Source organism: Rhyacophila brunnea, unplaced genomic scaffold, assembly GCF_057557595.1.
Source record: "Rhyacophila brunnea isolate RB1 unplaced genomic scaffold, BYU_Rbru_1.0 scaffold_8, whole genome shotgun sequence".
NCBI classification, from domain to species: domain Eukaryota; kingdom Metazoa; phylum Arthropoda; class Insecta; order Trichoptera; family Rhyacophilidae; genus Rhyacophila; species Rhyacophila brunnea.
This window is the reverse complement of record NW_028233350.1, coordinates 43,910,811-43,932,322: the sequence shown is the minus strand read 5'-3', so window position 1 is coordinate 43,932,322 and position 21,512 is coordinate 43,910,811. Positions and strand designations below refer to the sequence as shown.

Genomic DNA, 21,512 nt, shown 5'->3' with positions numbered 1-21,512 from the left:
GTTCATGACTAGGGATTCCAATCCCGGGATCCCGAGCTATTTTTGATACCTATGAATCCCGGGATTGGTAAACATAATCCCGAAACTTTCGGGATTGATTTTTTTTATTATTTTTTATGAAAAATAAAATAAAGACGAAAATATAACAGAAAAAATACTTTTAATAACAAATAACTACATTAGAATTAAACTGAGTTTGAATGAAGTTTGATTTATACCCATGTGAAAGTTACCGATTCATTTAATTTTTTCATATAAATTAATAAAAATGAGAAAGATTGAAAAAAAACAATGTTTTGCACTTTTAACAAAGTAATTCCACCATGATCTCATACGTTTTATGGTTATTTCATATTTGGCTGACTAATTAGATATATGAAGCGGAAAGGCCATAAATACACCATGATTATTTGCTTAACTATTTAAAATCTCGCTAATCCATTCATTAAGTCTTTACTATCTGAAACAGCAATCTCATATTAAATTCACATTATTATTTGTATTGCAATATTATTTACTCCATTAAACTTCTGTATTTCCAAGATTGAACGTAGATATACAATATTAACAATAAATGTCTTAAATAGTATAAATTATACTAGATTTATTTATGACCGATTTTATCAATGTTATTTGTAAATATAATTTTTTTTATATTAAAAATGGAAAAAATGCCAATCCCGGGATTGTCAAATTGTAATCCCGAAATCCCGGGATCAGAATTTTGGCTCGGGATTGGATTCCCTATTCATGACGATTTAGGTTTTTTTTTTTCAAAATAATATTTTTTCGATAATTATGAAATCATTACTCGCTCTACGTTTGTAGATTACACAAATGATATTAGAGCAATAAAATTTCCCAATATTCTGCAGTATGTACCTGTTTGGATATTTAGAGCCTATTGCACTACATTAATAATTAATGTCCATTAAGTAAGAGCCATTTCAAATGGGTTTCAGGTTTATAACTAAAATTTGATATACTTAAATTGTACGTAACATTAAACATAACATATTTTAACGATTCGACCAGCGTTACCAAAACAATACATAATTTATATTACTAATGTAAAATTGATTATTATTTTTATCACCTTTCCGCTCTAAATGGCAGTCGAGAAAGGTTTATATTTTAATGTCTTAATTTACTTGAAGAACGTATTTCAATACTAAAAATATGAAACACTACAATAAAACAGCGACCAATGTCCACATAATATGGTCAAAATAATATAATAAATAATACGTAATTTTACACATTACTTAACCATTATAGTGTCACGAGCGAGTTTATTTGCCAAAGCTTTTATATACCGTCAGGCCATAGGCGTATTAACTCGCAAGAGCTTGTCGACGTTATATCAAGGTTAGCAGTACCTAGTCCATGTAAATTTTAAAACCAATATTTATTATTTTCGTGTGAAAATGTTGTCGAAAAAATTGAGACACGTGTCAATTTGGTAAGATTTTGTATTTTTTTTATCATTATATGCGTATTTTATACTTACCGCGTGATTCCAAAAATAGCTGGCTTATATGTATCCATCTAGTAAAATTTGACTGGTAGGTAGTGAAAAAGTTTGATAGAAAATAGTGTATGAATGAAATGTTAAAATTGTATTTAAATCAATGTTAACAATTTCCTGCGTCTATAAACGGTGTAAGAATATAATAAAAATCCTTGTAAAAGTTTACCTGTTTTTATAAATCATTGTGTATATTATTACTTTATCAGGTTGCTTGAAATATTTAACGAGTTGAAGGTAAATTGACTGTCTGGTCCGAGAATAACAGAGGAAATGACGACTGACATTTGGCATTGCTAGAGCATTTCGGGATGGTCCACTATACTTTTTGACTCTTTTATATATTAATGACGACAATTAAATTTAAATAAGCAAATTTAAATACAATTTTATTTTAAGTGAATGCTACATTAAATTTTATTCTACTGAGAAATAATGTTTTATATATACACACATTTAACAAACAGGCTTAGTTAATGCAAATTGTATGACCTCACTTAGAATAAGTACCCCAAAATTTAAAGTGCCTATTTTAATGCTGCCCATTTGACAATGGCACACAACAACATCCTGGGTCCTTTTCCGAAACGAGAATAATTTTACTGTGAGAGACGTAAAGGCTCCGTTGATATTTTATGGGATCCCTAGAAATATTTATGCCCATGTAAATATATTAGGGAATAATGTACAGAGTCTACGAAGTCGCGCAATATAGCCGCTGTAATTCATGGCGTCGTTAAAATTAGGAATTTTATTTGCATTACAAAATGACTTCCGAGTATTCTCAAAAAACGTTTTATTTAAACGTATACTAGCTCTGTTCTGAAAATATATACTTAACTCTAAAAATCTTTAGAAATACGTTATTAGAGAAATCCATAGAAAAGCTTGGAAAAAGTTTAAATACGATGTATATCTGTATACATAGCTAAGTCAGATTACTGATAAGACGAATGATATCTTCAAAACGTTTTGTACCAAATGAATGTTTTGAGCTTCATAATATTTTACTAAATACTCATGCTGCATTCATAATTGTTTTGGAGAGAAAACATTGCATTTTAAAAATCTTCTTTGGCCATGTTTTCATTTATTTCCACAGTTGCCGTTAAGAAACGTTACTTTTGACAGTTAATATTTTTTGAGTTTTAATAACTCTTGACATGCATCATAGAACTTCGTAATTATTTTTTTTAATAATTTTGCTTATTGAATTCTGTATGTAGCTGAATCGCTCCGTGTAATTGCTATTTAAGTTGACGATTTCTCACGACGATCACGCAGTTAGTCCTTAGACCTTGGCCAGATGACGCGTGTCTCGCCGCGATACGCCGCAAGTGCATGTGGACGGTTCAATGAAGTCACATGTACCTCGACCGCGCATGACAGATCAAAAAAGTTTAGCGGCTTCCAAATTTTCAGGCGATAGTTGCAATTTGCTTGACATAGTATGCATATCCGCAGTAGAACGATAGTACCAAACCTGCAGGAAAAATATGAACTAAACCATGCAGAGAATTTTGAAGTTTGCCATTTTTGACAACTTATGAAATAGCACCGTATAATAAGAACGACGCGTCTCACCTACGCATGTAGAATGAAATGAAAGAGAATGAGAAGAATTCGAGACAGTCATAAATTTTGCGTGTAAATAGTTATTGTCGCGATAGTTTAATTAACATAGTATAGTAACATATACTATTGCTGCCAATAAATCATACACGTGTACATGCTCTATAATTTTTCTAATAATTTCTTTGCTGATGTCGTTTCGAGAAATGATGTGTGATACATAATATGTAACTTCGTTGTAAACTATTCAGTATACATATTATCTTAATAATAAATATTATAATATGATCTATATTTATTTTCGTTTGTATATTTTGTTGTATCTGTTGTAGCTTCAAATACATTCTACAGACACCATAATTTTGAGTGGCACTTACCAAAAAGCACAAAACTAACAACAAAGGCTTTCTGCTTTTATTTCGCGTTTCATGGAATGCAACGATGTGTGAAAATGATAACTGACTTTAACTATAATATTGCATTGTTGATTCTATACGAAATGTATTATATTTAACAAACTCAAAAAGGTTCGTCTTTTATTATTATTTATCTTGAATCAACCAAAAATACTGTTAACTGTGTAAACTCATCGAGTTTTTCTCATGCTTTTAAGTCATGTTATTTCTATATAAATAAATACCTACATAATTTTACTATTTCACTGATTGCAACTAAAATTTGAAAGAAAAATATCTTCCTCGGAGGGACACCGCTGGCTATGACCCTAGTGCCACGCATTATGTTGAATGAATGTCGTAAGCTGACCGTGGACATAGAGCAGAATAATGCGCACGGACCAGGAAGGTGACCCTCGTAGTTCAGTGCGTAAGACGCTGGATTTTCATCCGGGAACTCCGGGTCGATTCCCAGTTAAGTCATAAAATATTAACATTTGTGATTTTCTCAAAGCCTGAGTTTTTGTGATGATTTCACTTATATTACCACTACTATCATTGGGCTTCATAGCATTGTTTAGTGTTAAAAAAAGTATATTATTACCAAATATAATATATCGTCATACAAATGATATAGTTAACTATACCTATGTTTATTTTGTTTTTTTCTATTACTTATAATTGATGATAATGGCTAGATTTTTTGTTTACCATATTTACAGTGGCTTATCTTAGTTATCCCACTGTTGTTTTGAAGTTACAGGACAATTTTATAAATTCAACCATGACATTTTTTACAACGTTTAGCTCGTATTCTTATTTGTCCGGTGCAATTGATTTCTAGCTAGACATTTGAAACTTTTAGAATATGTCAGGACACGATGCCAATGCATTTTTAGCCATCTTTAAGTAGAATTTAATTCATTTTCAGTTAATTCCGTTTTGTATGAAAAGTTATTTCGGAAGAAATCCGTAATCCAATCCACTATTAATGGTTGTTGGCACTGGGGTCCTAGCAACTAAATTATTAATATATACGTGTGTTACTATGGAAATCAATATGAATGTCAAAATGACATTTCAGTATTATTTCATATTAGTAAGTATTATTTTATATCAAATACAACATATTTTGATCGTTTAAGCTAGTCAAGTCGAGTGTATTTGATTCAACAGAAAAATTAAAAACGTTGTAAGTATATAAAAAGTTCTTTTTATCTTGTAATTATTTCCTTTTAAATGGTGTGTTAATTTTTTTTAAATTTCAGTGATTCATAATATAAGTAGGTACGAGGTATAACTTTCAGCAATCTATTGGTATATTTATCTCAAAATCGACTTTTTTACTTTATCTCACTGTTGCTTGCATGTGGCAATATTATCTTTCATACTTTTAAATATACTTAATTCTTTATATTCCGGAAAAAGTATAGTTATAATGGATTTGAACGATCCAAATGCGGCGTTATACTTTAATACTTGATTCATAAATTGAGTTACATATTGACGGATTGACTTAAGAGCGGAAAGTGATTAAAGTCCGTTTAGCCTAAAGTTAGTAACTTTCCGGTGTTTTGCTTTGGAAACATGATTTTAGTGTTGCCACCTGACTATTCAAATCTATAACTAAGAAAGTGGTGGTGACGTCTTTAAATTGAATCTTCTATATCAGATGTCGATACGTCATGTCTATCCAATTAGTATAAATTATTATATCGTGAACACATAGACCAGATACATTTTAAACTTCGTTCTGGAAGAAAATCCTGATAATATTGTAGACGTCAAAATCGATGAGGTTTTTTTTATCATTTGGGATAGCCTCCTTGGTTATTTATTTAAATTAACCATGATAAATAAAATAAACATAATATGACTGCATTATTAGGTTCAGATAGATTTGTATCTAAAAAAACTTTTCCGTTATTGGGTGATCAAGTTATGATTAGTTGCAAGAAAGTTTGTATTATTGATAATATAAAAGTTTTGATTACTTGCGTAAATATGCAATAACAAAAAACAATGCAATGGAATGGAAACGGTGAATGCTTGTATATTTATTAAAATAGACTATCTGCAAAATACTAACCTCTTGAAATAAATAACCCTAATTCCATCTTAGGTGATAAGGGTATAGAATAGATGATTCTATGTTTAAAATTTAAAAATTGTCATATTACTTTAAATACGTAATATAAGATTCAATAACGCGACAAAACTACTTGAATAGCTTCAGAAGCGTATTATTAAAAAAATACTTATAAAAACAATTAATACGCAGGTTAATATATTAGTAATTCACATTGGCTGGAATCCGATATATCTGACGAAGACTCTATACTAGGCGATGATTTAGAGCCTACTTTATTAAGAAAAAAATCCTTATTTGCCAACGACATCTGTCTGAAAGAATCTATATTATAAATTGATTGATCGCCATACAATACCGACACGTACGTGGCTCTAATACGTTACCAGGTATGGCACTAACACAAAACAAGTCACTAAGTAATTTCTAACATTTCACGCATACAACACATACCTACAGACGATTACATACGTATTGTAAAAAATACAGACACAATCTCGAAACTAGTGTTATACTATCACGATACCAGAGGTTGTAAATATTTAAGCCTACCGGACCCTACAGGTAACCTAATATAAAGCAATGAAACTTTTGTAAAGATAGACATTAATTTAGGCACGGACTTGATGCCAAATTTAATTGTCTCTCGGCCAAACTTTTTCTCGTGTAATATCTCTTATAAAACGGTAAAATATAATATTTTTTATTCGGTAAAATACTGAAGATGAACAGTATTTAAATTCAAGTACTATAAATATGGCTGTCCTAGGACTTTTGAATTAAAAAAATTATTTATTAAAATACATATTAATTGTGTTCTTAATTCTTTAAACTACCGTTATTTATATTCACGAAATAAAAGTAAAGAACATTGATAATATGATAATACATTTAATGTTACGAGGGTGGGTCAATAATTCCTTAGAAAAAAGCATTAAAACAGGTTTTATTTTTGTATTTTTTTTTTATTTCTCAACATAATTTCCTTGGAGCTCAATACACTTGGTTAGACGTTTCTCAATTTTTTTTAAACCGTCAGAAAAATAAGTTTTCGGAAGGTCCTCAAAATAAGCATTTGTCCGATCGATGACTTCTTCATTTGAAAAAAAACGTTGTCCACTTAGCCATTTTTTTAAGTTTGGGAAAAGGAAAAAGTCACTGGGGGCTAAATCTGGCGAATACGGTGGGTGGTCGACCAATTCTAACTTCAATTCTTCAATTTTAGCCATTGATCGTAAACATGTGTGAACACGGGCATTGTCCTGATGAAAGAGGATTTTTTTCCTGTTTAAATGAGGCCGTTTTTCTTCAATTTTGTTTTTTAGCTGGTCCAATAAAGATGCATAATAATCCCCTGTTATTGTTTTTCCTTTTTCCAAATAGTCAACGAAAATAATTTCACGTGCATCCCAAAATACAGTAGCCATAACCTTACCAGCTGATTTTACGGTTTTCGCCTTCTTTGGACATGGTTTGCCTTTGCAATCCACTGCTTTGACTGTTCTTTCGTCTCGGGAGTATAGTGGTGTATCCATGTTTCATCTACAGTCACAAAGCGATGAAAAAATTCATCCTGATTGCGTTGCATGAGCGACAACAGGGCTTTAGAGGCCACCACCCTACTGCGTTTATTGTCGACTGTGAGCAAACGCGGCACCCATCTTGCAGAAATATTTTTCATGCCCAATTTGTCATGTAAAATAGAAATGACGCTACCTTTTGAGATCCCTGTAACCTCAATTATCTCACTCAACTTTAATCTTTGGTCACTTAACACCATATCGTGGATTTTATTGATCATTTCTGGTGTAGTCACCTCTACAGGACGTCCTGAGCGTGGTTCATCCTTTGTTGATGTACGACCACGTTGAAATTCATTTAACCAGTTATAAATAGTTGCAAGTGAAGGATCAGATATGCCGTGAACTAAATCCAACTCATTTTTTATTTCCTTTGCTGTTAACCCTTTTATATTAAAATGTTTAATAACAACTCTAAACTCAATTTTCTCCATTTTCCATTTTTCCATTTTCCACAAGCAATTTTTTTTTTTAAATGTACGAGAAACACACAACAACCCGACCAATCTGATTGAAACTTCGCAGCATACTGAATCGGTAGTGCCGCTGCATGAAAACAAACCGCTTGCAGTACTAGTCGCGCCACCTGTCGGCTTTTCTAAGGACTTATTGACCCACCCTCGTATATAATATTTGGTAGGTATTCCTATTTGTATTGATATCAAAATACATTGTACGTATGTCTTTACGATAAGGTTTGTTGTTATATGGCACTAGTGGGCGATATTTTAAAGTGAAGCAATAAACCATTCCAAACGCCTCATAATTGGCAGACATTACCGAAGCATTAAAAGGAATTCTCGAGAAACATAAGGCAATTTCATGTTTCTCCCATGCCGCAGGATTCCTTATGGCTCGCTGGGAGTAATAAAAGTCGACAATGGCACTCAGGGCGGACGTGAAATTCGCCTCGGAAGCCTCCCCGCACCCCGGCGCATCACTCTCTACCGCAGCGGGACTGCACATTTTAAAGGTTATGTCAAAATATAATAGCCCAGCCGCAAATATCTCCCCACGGGGTTGGTAAAATGTGAGGCGGTGGTTTGGGATAGATGTGTGAGATAGAAGGAAGGTTGAGGAGACATGTTTACTTGTAAAGCCTTGAAAGTTTTCCGAGATTCCTAAGAAATTTTACAGTGACACAGGCAGTAATCATAAAACATTTAGAGAATAGGTTTATTTTATAAGGTTTTACAACTATTCTAATATATAAATATATATATATTATTAAAATACTAGCTAAAATACTTGGCTTCGTACAATATCACTCAATAATTGATTATATACACTTATCTTTAATTAACAAAAACCCAATAATTACATTATTCAATAATAAAATATTTGTATCTAGGTACCTATACAACATGTCAAATGTCCATCCAAACTTGGTATTTTATTACCACGTTTTTATTAGCTCGTATTCTTGTTTGTCCAAGATTTGTGTTGGACGATTGAAGATTTTTAACTAACTTCCCGACTAACTAGACATTTGAAACTTTTAGAATATATCAGAACACGACGAAAATGCATTCTTTTAATACTTTTGGCCATCTTTAAGAAGAATTGAATTCATTTTCAGTTAATTCTGTTTCGTATGGAAAATTATTAATGTTGGTTGCTAAGGGGGTTCTAGCAACTACATTATTAATATATACGTGCGCTACTATGGAAATCAATATGAAATGTCAAAATGACATTTCAGTATTCTATATTTATTCAGTATTTCTATCAAGTACAATAAACAGTTTTTATTGATACATAGAATAATTTTCAAGTTTATATGATTTAACAGAAAATTTAAAAACGTGGTTTATAAAAAGTTATTTTTATCTTGTAATTATTTTATGTCAGTTGGGGATAAAATTAAACCAATATGACATATTATTTTGACTTAAAATAAAGTACATAATATTGGCATCTAAGAAAGATGGCAACTACAATTTTGATGATAGGCCATTTTATATTATATAGAATAATAGAGAAATATTTTAAATATTTTTTGATTTGGTTTAGGTAAGGTTTAATTGAATTTTAAAAACTAACCAATACCATCAGAAAATTATATTCTTAGTTCAAAGACAAGAAATAAGTAGGACTGACAAAGTATTCGCTATTTTTGTCGAATCTCTACAGTATACCTCCACTATTATGGTTTGGTTTAAGCAGGTTTAATTGAATTTTAAAAAATAACACAATATCCAATTTATATTCTGAGTTCAATGAAAACAAATAAGTATGACTGATAGTGTATCATTTTTGTCGAATCTCCGCAGCCTTCCCCATTGGTGCTCAGTCTGAAGGAGGTGCCTGCCACATACAATACCAAGTTGGTGTTGTAACACCAAGTTAGTGCCCGAGATCCCTTATTTCTCCCATCCCAAAATTCATACAGTCCATTTATTTTTAACGTAGAATAATAATAATATACTCGAGAACCACCCTTTACGATTAGCTATATCACATACATTTCATCTGTACAACAGTGTTCCTCAAATGCATGTGACAACTTTATTGCCTCAGTCGACCCTAGCGCTAAGTTAGGAGGCTGTGGTGACGCACGCGGTCTGCCCTACATATGCCACAATATGTTTCGACAGAGAAATTTCGCTGCCGTCATTTGACATTTTAAAGTAGAGAATGAACGCAAGTGGCCTACGGTTTGTAGTTAATGTTCAAAATATATGCTGTACGTGATCTGCTGGTAGCCACTGAATAATGGATAATATTATAATCATCGGATAATTCGATAATTTACAATATAGTTCGCCATCCAATGGCGATTTCCTTTAACGCAAATGACGCAATTGAATCTAAATATAAAACATATAAAAAAGAGACTTAAAACAGTTTAAACCGCTAAACCGAATTTAGGAAATAAATAAGCTAATATTGTACATACTGGGAACATTAGTAGTTAGAATTCATAAATTTTTATTCTATTTTTTCATCCAGACTTGATTTGATAAAGACATGAAAAATCATAGTTTCAAAATAAATGAATCCAAATAGTTACCTTTACTAAACCAAGTTATAAAAAACTAAATATGATATTCGGTAGACTTATGTATAATTAAATTAGGTTAAATATAAATAAAAAAACTCAGAAAACACACTGATAATACTCACGTCGATCAGTTTATTTTTTTATTACATTAATAATTTACTAGATTTAAGAGAATATTTTTTTTATTGTATATAAATTCTTTGAAACAAATGCTCAATTAATAATGTTTGTGAATTATTCATTGAATAAAAATTGTTAGTACCTAAGCGCATAAAAAAAATAATTTCAAGAGAGCTTGACGCCATCTAGGAATAATTATTAAGGTGTAGGGAATACCTTGATTAAAAAAATCATAAAACAGTGTCGCCGATAGTCGTTATTGTCTGATTTCATCGTGGTTAGGTACGATCGTATGATCAATGTAGCTAAATTGTTAAAGCAGATTGGATAGAATCCGATAGATATGTTTCATTAAAATACATTGACTGCTGACTAGATAATTAGTTTTTAATTACCACATTTAAAAAGCATTCTAATTATATCGAATGGCCATGACATTACTCCTGTGCATATTTTATATTTCCATTCAGACGCCTTTATTGCATCATGGAATGGAATGGCAGTCATGAACAAATCGCGGCTGCATAATATAATACATTACGTGTGAAGATAAGGTGAAACAAAGCATGATCGTGTTTGAGTTCCGCCTGGCACCAATATTTATAATAATCTGAGGTGTTTCAAATTACATAATGATAAATTAATTACGTATGTGTGGTAAGGTCTCGTATCCCCTATGCACCTTGCTGAACTTGCCTGTAGAAGGTTGCGTAGTTTTCTTAAGTCGGGAGTCACTGTGGGAGTCATGGATGGTGGATGATGAGGTGATCAGAAAAATATATGAGAAGTCGGAATTTGGTGGTTGCACCGATGGATCTAGGAGCGAGTTTTATTTGCGGCGTAACGGTCGGTACAATATAGTATAATATGACAGTAGTTACATTACAATACTAAGCTTATGATACGGATCCGAGGTCCCCATCTCGATACAATAAGATGTTGTGCAGGACGATACAGAGATTGATATAGTAACAGACCGGTAACGTATATTCGAGTGATATTTCCGATGAATTATTATTCGCTATTTAAACAATCAAATTAATATTCATGTTATTGAAATAATCGAGTTATCTGGCGTTTGCGTCAATGGATGACTGACTAAGTGAAAAATGGATATGCGGAATGTATTATTGCGGTGAGCTCCTTATCGAATTTTCTATAATCTGACACTACTATAGATATTTAATTTTTAGTATTATACCTCTATATAATTTATAAGTAAAGTGTCATAAATGATTATCTATGCTTTCTATGGTTAAATTAAGAATTCAAAATGCATTAGGCACAGTATTTTCAACACCGTCTATTACAATACAACAACATATTATTTACTTTACATTATACGAGGGTGGGTCAATAATTCCTTAGAAAAAAGCATTAAAACAGTTTTTATTTTTGTATTTTTTTTTTATTTCTCAACATAATCTCCTTGGAGCTCAATACACTTGGTTAGACGTTTCTCAATTTTTTTTAAACCGTCAGAAAAATAAGTTTTCGGAAGGTCCTCAAAATAAGCATTTGTCCGATCGATGACTTCTTCATTTGAAAAAAACGTTGTCCACTTAGCCATTTTTTTAAGTTTGCGAAAAGGAAAAAGTCACTGGAGGCTAAATCTGGCGAATACGGTGGGTGGTCGACCAATTCAAACTTCAATTCTTCAATTTTAGCCATTGATCGTAAACATGTGTGAACACGGGCATTGTCCTGATGAAAGAGGATTTTTTTCCTGTTTAAATGAGGCCGTTTTTCTTCAATTTTGTTTTTTAGCTGGTCCAATAAAGATGCATAATAATCCCCTGTTATTGTTTTTTCTTTTTCCAAATAGTCAACGAAAATAATTCCACGTGCATCCCAAAATACAGTAGCCATAACCTTACCAGCTGATTTTACGGTTTTCGCCTTCTTTGGACATGGTTCGCCTTTTGCAATCCACTGCTTTGACTGTTATTTCGTCTCGGGAGTATAGTGGTGTATCCATGTTTCATCTACAGTCACAAAGCGACGAAAAAATTCATCCGGATTGCGTTGCATGAGCGACAACAGGGCTTTAAAGGCCACCACCCTATTGCGTTTATTGTCGACTGTGAGCAAACGCGGCACCCATCTTGCAGAAATTTTTTTCATGCCCAATTTGTCATGTAAAATAGAAATGACGCTACCTTTTGAGATCCCTGTAACCTCAATTATCTCACTCAACTTTAATCTTCGGTCACTTAACACCATATCGTGGATTTTATTGATCATTTCTGGTGTAGTCACCTCTACAGGACGTCCTGAGCGTGGTTCATCCTTTGTTGATGTACGACCACGTTTAAATTCATTTAACCAGTTATAAATAGTTGCAAGTGAAGGAGCAGATATGCGGTGAACTAAATCCAACTCATTTTTTATTTCCTTTGCTGTTAACCCTTTTATATTAAAATGTTTAATAACAGCTCTAAACTCAATTTTCTCCATTTTCCATTTTTCTATTTTCCAAAAGCTTTTTTTTTTTAATGTACGAGAAACACACAACAACCCGACCAATCTGATTGAAACTTCGCAGCATACTGAATCGGTAGTGCCGCTGCATGAAAACAAACCGCTTACAGTACTAGTCGCGCCAGCTGTCGGCTTTTCTAAGGACTAATTGACCCACCCTCGTATGATATAAACCAATGGTTGGAGGCTTTTACCACATTGTAAGGGAGAAACGTCGGTTCTGTCAGGGCTGAAATTCGTTTAGAAATGCAGTTGCGGCATTTTGATGACGGCACACATTCTGACGTGTAATTATTCCATGTTGTATTTCCTTTGTTGTGCTTCGCTCATTTTTGACAAGATTTATTCGACGGAATGGTAACATTTCAAAAATTTCTCTATGAATAATGTGAATTTTGCATAAACGTATTAAGCATATTAATCTAAATATATAATAACGAATTGCTACGTTTTGTTTAAAAAATACAACCAAATTATAAAGAAACACGTCTGTTACAAAATATTTTATTTCGCAATATCTTTATGAATTATTATAATAAATTGACACCAGTTTACGAAATATTACGTTAAATAAACGTACCATATTATTCAAACCGTGTTATACAATGCCATGAAATAAAACAATTATATACATACATTTAACAGTAAGTATTGTAGGTACACATTTCTTCATGTTCACTAAAGAATAGCTCATGTAACAAGCTCGAAATGTCAACCAAGGAATGAGAAGGCAAAATACATGACGACAATCCTAATATTAAAATAATACTCGTATTCAGTATGGAGGAGAACTCAGTGACGAAACTATACATTTTTTAAAGTAAGTAATCCCTTGTATCACCACCATAATCATTATAGTGATTTAGATTGTATTTTACCGGGTAAGAAAATATCTCGAGAGGTATGCTTTTTCACTTACCGGATTCAGTCAGTCGCATGCCATCCTTTGTTACTTATGTCGTCAAAACTTATTCTATCAAAAATGTAACCAAATCATTTTTTGTGATATGGGGCGAAGTGAAATAATAAGTTGAATCCTAGTCGCAGTATGTAATTAATTTAAATTTATATTCGATACCTTTTTTATGAAAAAAAATTCGTGAATTAATTGGGTTAAAAGAGATTTGTTATGATTTACCGCACATTACCGTATAAATAAATTCTACCTGTTGGTCCCTGTCATACCTTGTACTAGTATTGCAAACATAAAATTAATTAGACAATCAACCATCACGTAAAATCGCAAATTTAAATATGTATGTAACTAAACCGATAAGTCAAAAGCAGGCCACTACTTTTTTATTTAAAAGAAATAGTTTCAATACTGCTAACGCTAAAAATATCTATTATTCTATACCTTCCAATAATTTAACCATACTATATACTAAAAAACGGTTTTAAAATGTTGAAAGTAATGAAAAAATGCAGTTATATATTATATATCAAATTCTTAATACTAATCTCAAAAGTGAATCATGCATACCTAATCACATTACTGACGCCCAGTAGACGGGAGACAATTAATATGTATAAGCCCCTTTCACTTACTATCATAATAATTATGTAATAATCGTAAAGCTCCTAATTAAATATTGCATTCTTAACATTCAACTTTATAATTATTATATTGTGATTATATGTTAAAACTTTATAATAACGTAGTACTATTTTTATTATCCGCAAATCAATAACAATGCTCGTGTATCGGGTATCGTGAAAGAAGTACTAAAATATTTGAATTCAACTAAAACGTTCTTAAATCTCTATCTAGTATTATAGTAATAAAAGCTCGTTTTGCTCTTGATACTTTTTATCTCAGAATAACAGTCTTTTAATATACCTACCTACTATAAAATTCAATATAATATTGTCTCAAGTTGTCGTACAGCAGACCTGAAAATTGATTATCGATGAAAACAAAATATTTTCGCTACGAGGGTCTACGTCTATGACAACACATGGTAAAAATAATAAAGCGTAGAGGTTAACTCACCGGTGCCTACGCCATTATTATCGCCGCAAGTCTTCTCGTAGAGCCGCTGCCTCGAGAGGTACAGCCTGGCGAGAGGTTTCATATCGGTCGCTGCGGGATCGTAGAACGGCGATCGCGGGTCGTTCGGGAAGTTTGGTCTAATGCGGCGGATGACGTCGCGAGGTGTCGTCGGCTGGTCGGGCGACTGCAAACAAATACAAAACACATGAATAATACAATAAATAATTTTTATTTGTATATTACTAGTTATTCATCTATCGTGATTGCTGTCGTGCTATTACTAGAAGATGCACTGGCGAAAGGTGGAGGTAGGCTGTTAAGATCCGATATAAATTATGCACAATAAACTTTATCAGTCATACGTATTTGTTTTCATTGAACTAAGTCTACAATTTACAGGTGGTGTTGGTTAGATTTTTTAAATTCAATTAAACACTGTAAAAACCAAGACATAATAGATAATAATCAAAAAATAGTCGTCTATCTATAAAATATCGAAAATTATGCCAATAAATCATACATAATTTTGGATATTTTATAGATAGAATAATATTTTTTATCTACTATAGTTTGGTCTAGGCAGGGCTTAATGAATTTTAATAAACTAACCAAAAACATGTGTAATATGTACCTATTCTTAATTTATCGTAAACAAATAAGTACATATGAATGAAAAAGTGTGCACTATGTTGTCGAATCGCTCATATCATACCAAAACGATTATGGTTTAGTTTGGGCAAGGTTTAATTGATTTTTATAATTTTAACACCATCTGTAAATTGTAGCATTAGTTCAATAAAAACAAACACGAATAACTGACAAAGTTTATTGCGCAGTATTTATATCGGATCTTAGCAGCATATCTCCACCCTTCGCCACTGAGAAGATGCACTCTCTTAGTGAATAGTAGTTACCTCTACGTCTATACAAATGTATAATAAATAATCACACTTTCCACTTCTTAACTGATTAAATGATTAACCTAGTATAATAACACATACTAATTATATGTAGAATCACAGAATGACAATGTTATCTCGAGCGATACTTTGATTGAATTGAAAGAGCTACCCAGTTTTGTCTTACGTCTAATAAGATCGGTCATTGATTGATTACGCGAAATATTTTCAACAAAGGGCAAAGTACCTAATTTTGTACAATGTAGAGGATATGATGTAATGTATTATATTATAAACGCGACATATATAATACAATATTAATTACTGAGATATTATGCTCAAAATAATAATTCCAGTTCTTACGTTGTTAATCAACGCCAAAGTGACATAATAGTAAAAAAAATGTGGTATCAAGTTGCAATTTAGATAATCGACTCATATACAGAATTAATCCGAGCGTTATTCATGTTATTTCAGACCAAAAAATAAGAATAGGTGCTATCGTGTTATCTGAGTGGAATAGGTCCGATGAGCGTTAAATAAAGCCTCACAACTGGCCAAAAACCAACAATTATTATGAACAAATCAACAGTATTAATAATGTCTCATCTACTTTTACCATACCTATATAAATAATATAACAATATATTAAACTAATATTTGCCAAATCATTGTTTTGTTTACATAGGCAAGTAAACATACAGTAATTTAGAATACAATTTTTCGCGCACTAAGCACCTATCTGTTTCGACTCGCTCGTGTAAAATATTTTACGTAAAGCTCAATTCGGCGTTACTCTAAATATCCAGAAAGCTCCAACGGAAGTTTAGAGGGTGTTTCGAATATATTGCTTGACTTAATGTCTACTGCAAATATATTATTATGCCTAGTATTACGGGCATACACATTTTCATATAATAAATGGTGTATCAAATTCATGAAAGTTTTTTTTTATGATGTAAAGGTAAAAGATTTAAGAAAGCGTTAAAATATGATGAATGACTGTAACACTTTTTTATATATTACATATACTGGTTATATGACCTGGCCATGAACTCTATGCCTAATGCCTATAAAGCCATCTTATATACCACTATTATACAGTACCCAGTAATTCATATATTTTGTGCCCATATTATGTTAAATATAGGGCAGCTAATTAACCGGGCTGAGGGGGAGGGGGATATCACCCGGTTATTTTTTTTACGAATAACCAAACGGTTAACATGGTAAGGTTGCCTTATATATATATATATTGAAATTTAACTGAATATGATTTTGATTTTAATTTGTGTAAAGTTAATTTTAACTTTTGTTCACTGTACTTGGCCGCTGTATACTTCCCTCCCGGCAGCTCAGCGACTACATACAGTGATTTTTTTCACATAATAGAAAATTTGGTACTGCCCAACAAAAAACTAATTATTTTGGGAGATTTTAATTTGTATTCCGCTGGTATAATTGAATCTGATTATACCAGCTTTAATAATTTATTTAATTTAAAACAATTTTCTTCTGTGAAAAATAGTCTCGGTCGGACGCTTGATTTGGTGCTATCTAACGTTGGTTGCACGGTGGTCAGCGCGTGTGATGAGCCTCTCGTTCCTGAAGATGTCTATCATCCCTCTACTTGCACAATTTTATCTTTTAAGCATGTATCGCACAGAAATGATTCGTCGATTCCTCCACTGAATAGGCATAATCCGCAATGGAATTTTTCAAATGGAAATTTTTTAGCGCTGTATAATTCTTTGAGTACTACAGATTGGACCTCTTTATATGAACAAATTGATGTAAACACGGCATTAGCTATTTTTTATAATACATTTTATAATAGTTTGGACTCCTGTTTCCCTCGCCGGCTCGTTCATCTACCGAAGTACTCATATCCTAAGTGGTTTACGCCAGAAATTATTTATAATCTAAGGTCAAAGGCATATTATCATGCACTGTGGAAAAAACATAGACGGACTGCAGATTATAGTAAATTTTCCTGTCTTAGAAACTCATTGAAGTGTGACATCTCTTCGGCTCACAAATCATATCTAACGTCGATTGGTCGAAATATTGTCTCAGATCCTAATTGTTTTTGGAAATATATTCATTCGCTTAGTTCCAGTAGTACTACAAAAGACAATGCCATGATGACGTTGAATAATGATCCTATAGAGAACCATGTTATATCTGATGCATTTGCTAAGCATTTTGAATCACTTTATAGCTCAATAGAACCGCTACTTGACCCCGATTCTGCTGGTCCTTCGTCTGCAACGCAAGATATTCAAATCTCAGCTTTTGACGAGAAAGATATGGAATATGGGTTTTCAAATTTGTCTCCCAAAAGTTCATTTGGTCCAGATGGCTTGCCACCTTATGTGGTTAAGGGCTGTTACGAACATATATCCTTTCCGCTTAAACATATATTTAATTTAATCATAGCATCCAGCACTTTTCCTGATGCATGGAAAATAACCCGCCTAAGGCCGCTTCATAAAAAGGGATCTAGATCAGAGATCTCTAACTATAGGCCAATAGCAGTTCTTTCGGCTCCATGTAAATTATTTGAATCGATATTACATATAAACATCAACCGTCAAATAGACTCTCGCCTCTCCGATTCGCAGCATGGTTTTCGACTTAGGCGGTCCACAGTAACAAATCTTATAGTGTATAATAATTTTATTTCAAATTCTATGGATAAGTCAATTCAAGTTGATTCTGTGTACACAGATATTTCCAAGGCATTTGATCGTGTTGATCACGATATTTTATTACAAAAGCTTTGTACATTTGGCGCGTCATATAGTATAATATGTTTTTTTGCTTCTTATTTGAAAAATCGCCGTCAATTTGTTGATTACCATGGGAATGAATCGCGGATTTTTAGAACAAACTCTGGTGTTCCTCAAGGTTCAAATCTTAGCCCAATTTTGTTTTTAATATTTTTTGATGATATTGTCAAAGTTATAACCAATTCTTCTTGTTTGCTATTCGCAGATGATCTTAAACTTTTTCGAACTATTGAAACCCCATTATGCTGTGCGATGTTGCAGTCTGACCTAGATGCTATCTCGCAATGGTCTATCTTAAATAAACTTGAATTCGCTACCTCCAAATGTAATATTATTTCATTCAATCGTTCAAGGCACACCTTATTGTTCCCATACACATTGTCTGGTATAATATTGAGTAGGGTAACGGAGATAAAAGATTTGGGAGTATTGTATGATACAAAGTTCACTTTCAATCAGCATATTCTTAACATCAGTACTAGATCTAGCAAAATGCTTGGTTTTGTTATGAGGGTTTCAAAATCATTCGAAAACGTCCGAGTGCTACGTACATTATATGTATCATTTGTGTTGAGTATTCTTGAATATGCCAGCATTATTTGGAGTCCTAATAGGTTCATGCACACAATTAAGCTGGATCGAGTCCACAATAGATTTCTTAGATTTCTCTACTTAAGAACATACGGGTTCTTTCCTTATGATAATGACAATAAAATGAATTTCCCGACTCGTTTTCTTCTGGGTATGCTATCAATGCAATCCCTGTCTACCCGAAGAGTGATTGTTCTTTTAAAGCATTTCTTTTTACTTCTTTGTGGGTTCATTTACAATCCGCATATACTGGCAAATATTAATTTTCATGTTCCCACCAATATCACTCGCAGCTCCACGGTCTTCAAGATACCTCGTCGCAGGACAGATGTTATGTTTCATGATGCTGTGTATCGTGCAATTAGCTTATTTGATGGCACCATAAAGGTTGATTTGTTTTTTATTAATTATATAATGTTTGTAGACGTTTTAAATAGGATAAATTTATAATTGTATATATTATCATATTTCTTTAATATTTACACATGCTGTCTTTTCCACTTTCTTGTCATATTAGTTGTTATTTGTAATTAAGATATTTTTATATATTTGTATGTATTATGTATTATGGCGCATTGGCCAAAAGCTGTAATGCCGTAATACTCTTTTTTATAAATAAATAAATAAATAAATAAATAAAATAAATAAATAATAACGCCAAAGAGTTTATTAAAATAGCAACTAATATTATCCATTTTCAAATGCCTATAATAAATACTGTTTAACAATAAAAATCCTATTTTATTTTAAATTCAAACTAAAAAAGACATAAGATTTTAACTTGCTAAATAAAATTGTTCTTTTAAAAATAAATTATTTTGAATAAAGTTTGAAAAAAATATTTAAAAAAAAAAGAGTTACGTAACCTCACTAACTTTTATATTTTTTTCTCAAATACAAAATTCATCCAGTAAAGGGTGCATTCAGTTGATTTCAATGACTGCTGAAGGCAATTTCACTTTGACATTAATGCCACTTGCATATGGATGAAAGAAAAACCAACCAGAGTTGGATGAGAATTATCGGTTCTATTGGTCAAAGTCCACATATTTAAAATTTATCTCTATTCAATAAGATTGTTTTCAACACGTTTGATTGACTCTCATTTTAATAGTGATGGATTACCAACAAATAAACAGTATCTTCATTAATGAGCATTTTCATTCAATTTAATTTTAAATGAGCACTCCGTATTCCGAAATAATTTAGTATTGGAGTGTTTGAAGGCAATCGAGCGAATATAATGGCGATACGCGTAATTCTAACAGCCTTTCTTCGAGCATTACTTAATCGCTAACGAGTTTTTAAACATTTATTGCCCGTGTAAGAAGGCGGTAGTTTTTATCTTAATGACTAACAAAGCACAATTTTATTATTTACCATTTAGTACGCTTTTACAATCCAGAAATCTAGATATTATATTATTATGATACATACCATGTCGTTACCAGTAAACATGATTTGTTTCAAAGTTGGTTACCTACATTTATATATATTTTTTTATACTTTTCTTGGTTCAGATTCTGTAAGTACTGTTACATAGTTTTAAAACATATGTGAGAAATGCCTATATAGCCAATAGAAAAGAAATGAAAAAAATTCGAAACCCAGGGGGTTTTCCCCTGGACACATTTCAATAACACCAATTAGCTGATGAAGATCAGGATTGAAATAGAAAGAACCAAGTGTGAAAAGATTAAACGAGGTATATGAATATTTTGCAATCGAGGCATAAGTCTGGACATTGGATGAAGGCTATCGAGTGCTATATTATACCTGAATAAATATGCTACGGAATATGCTAAGAGATCATAATATATAGTTACTATCACGTGCAGGAAGGCTGTATACTTCGACCCCATTGTGCGCAATGTGAAATTTGATTTATTTATTAAGAAAAACATATTGAATACTGAGATGTGATGAACTTTAAAATAACTTACGTTAGCTCACAATGCAGAGAAAGTTTGAGGGCAACACAAGTAGATTATATTGTCCACAAAATTCCCATACGTGGTTTAATATTTAAACCGTTGGTAATCAGATACGATCAATCCAGATTAGGGAGATGAATCGCAAAGCGGTTGCCAACATTCAACAGAAGATGGTACCGAAAGAAGAAAGTTTTTATAAACAACAGCTGATTTTGTTCTGACATTATTATTACTAATAAGACGTATTTTATTATTACAACGTTTTTCTTAGCTCGTATTATTATTTGTCCGGTACAAATCTTGCAATCGATTTTTAACTAACTTCCCGACTAGCTAGACATTTGAAACTTTTAGAATATATCAGAACACGATGACAATGCATTCTGTTAATACTTTTAGCCATCTTTAAGTACAATTGAATTCATTTTCAGTTAATTCTGTTTTGTATGAACAGTTATTTCGGAAGAAATCCGTAAAAAGTAAAACTATTATTGATTGCTAAGTGGGTTCAAGCAACTAAATTATTAATATATA

The 21,512-nt window shown here is 32.1% G+C and overlaps 1 protein-coding gene across 1 annotated transcript in view; it reads right to left on the bottom strand.

Annotated features, from left to right (window-relative positions):
- The window catches only part of LOC147064276 (spondin-1-like), a 388,697-nt gene that overhangs the window by 90,023 nt on the left and 277,162 nt on the right, over positions 1–21,512 (bottom strand). The window contains exon 8 of the mRNA XM_085958532.1: positions 14,763–14,946. Within this exon, the coding sequence (XP_085814658.1) occupies positions 14,763–14,946 (184 nt within the window). The remainder of the gene's footprint in view (positions 1–14,762; positions 14,947–21,512) is intronic.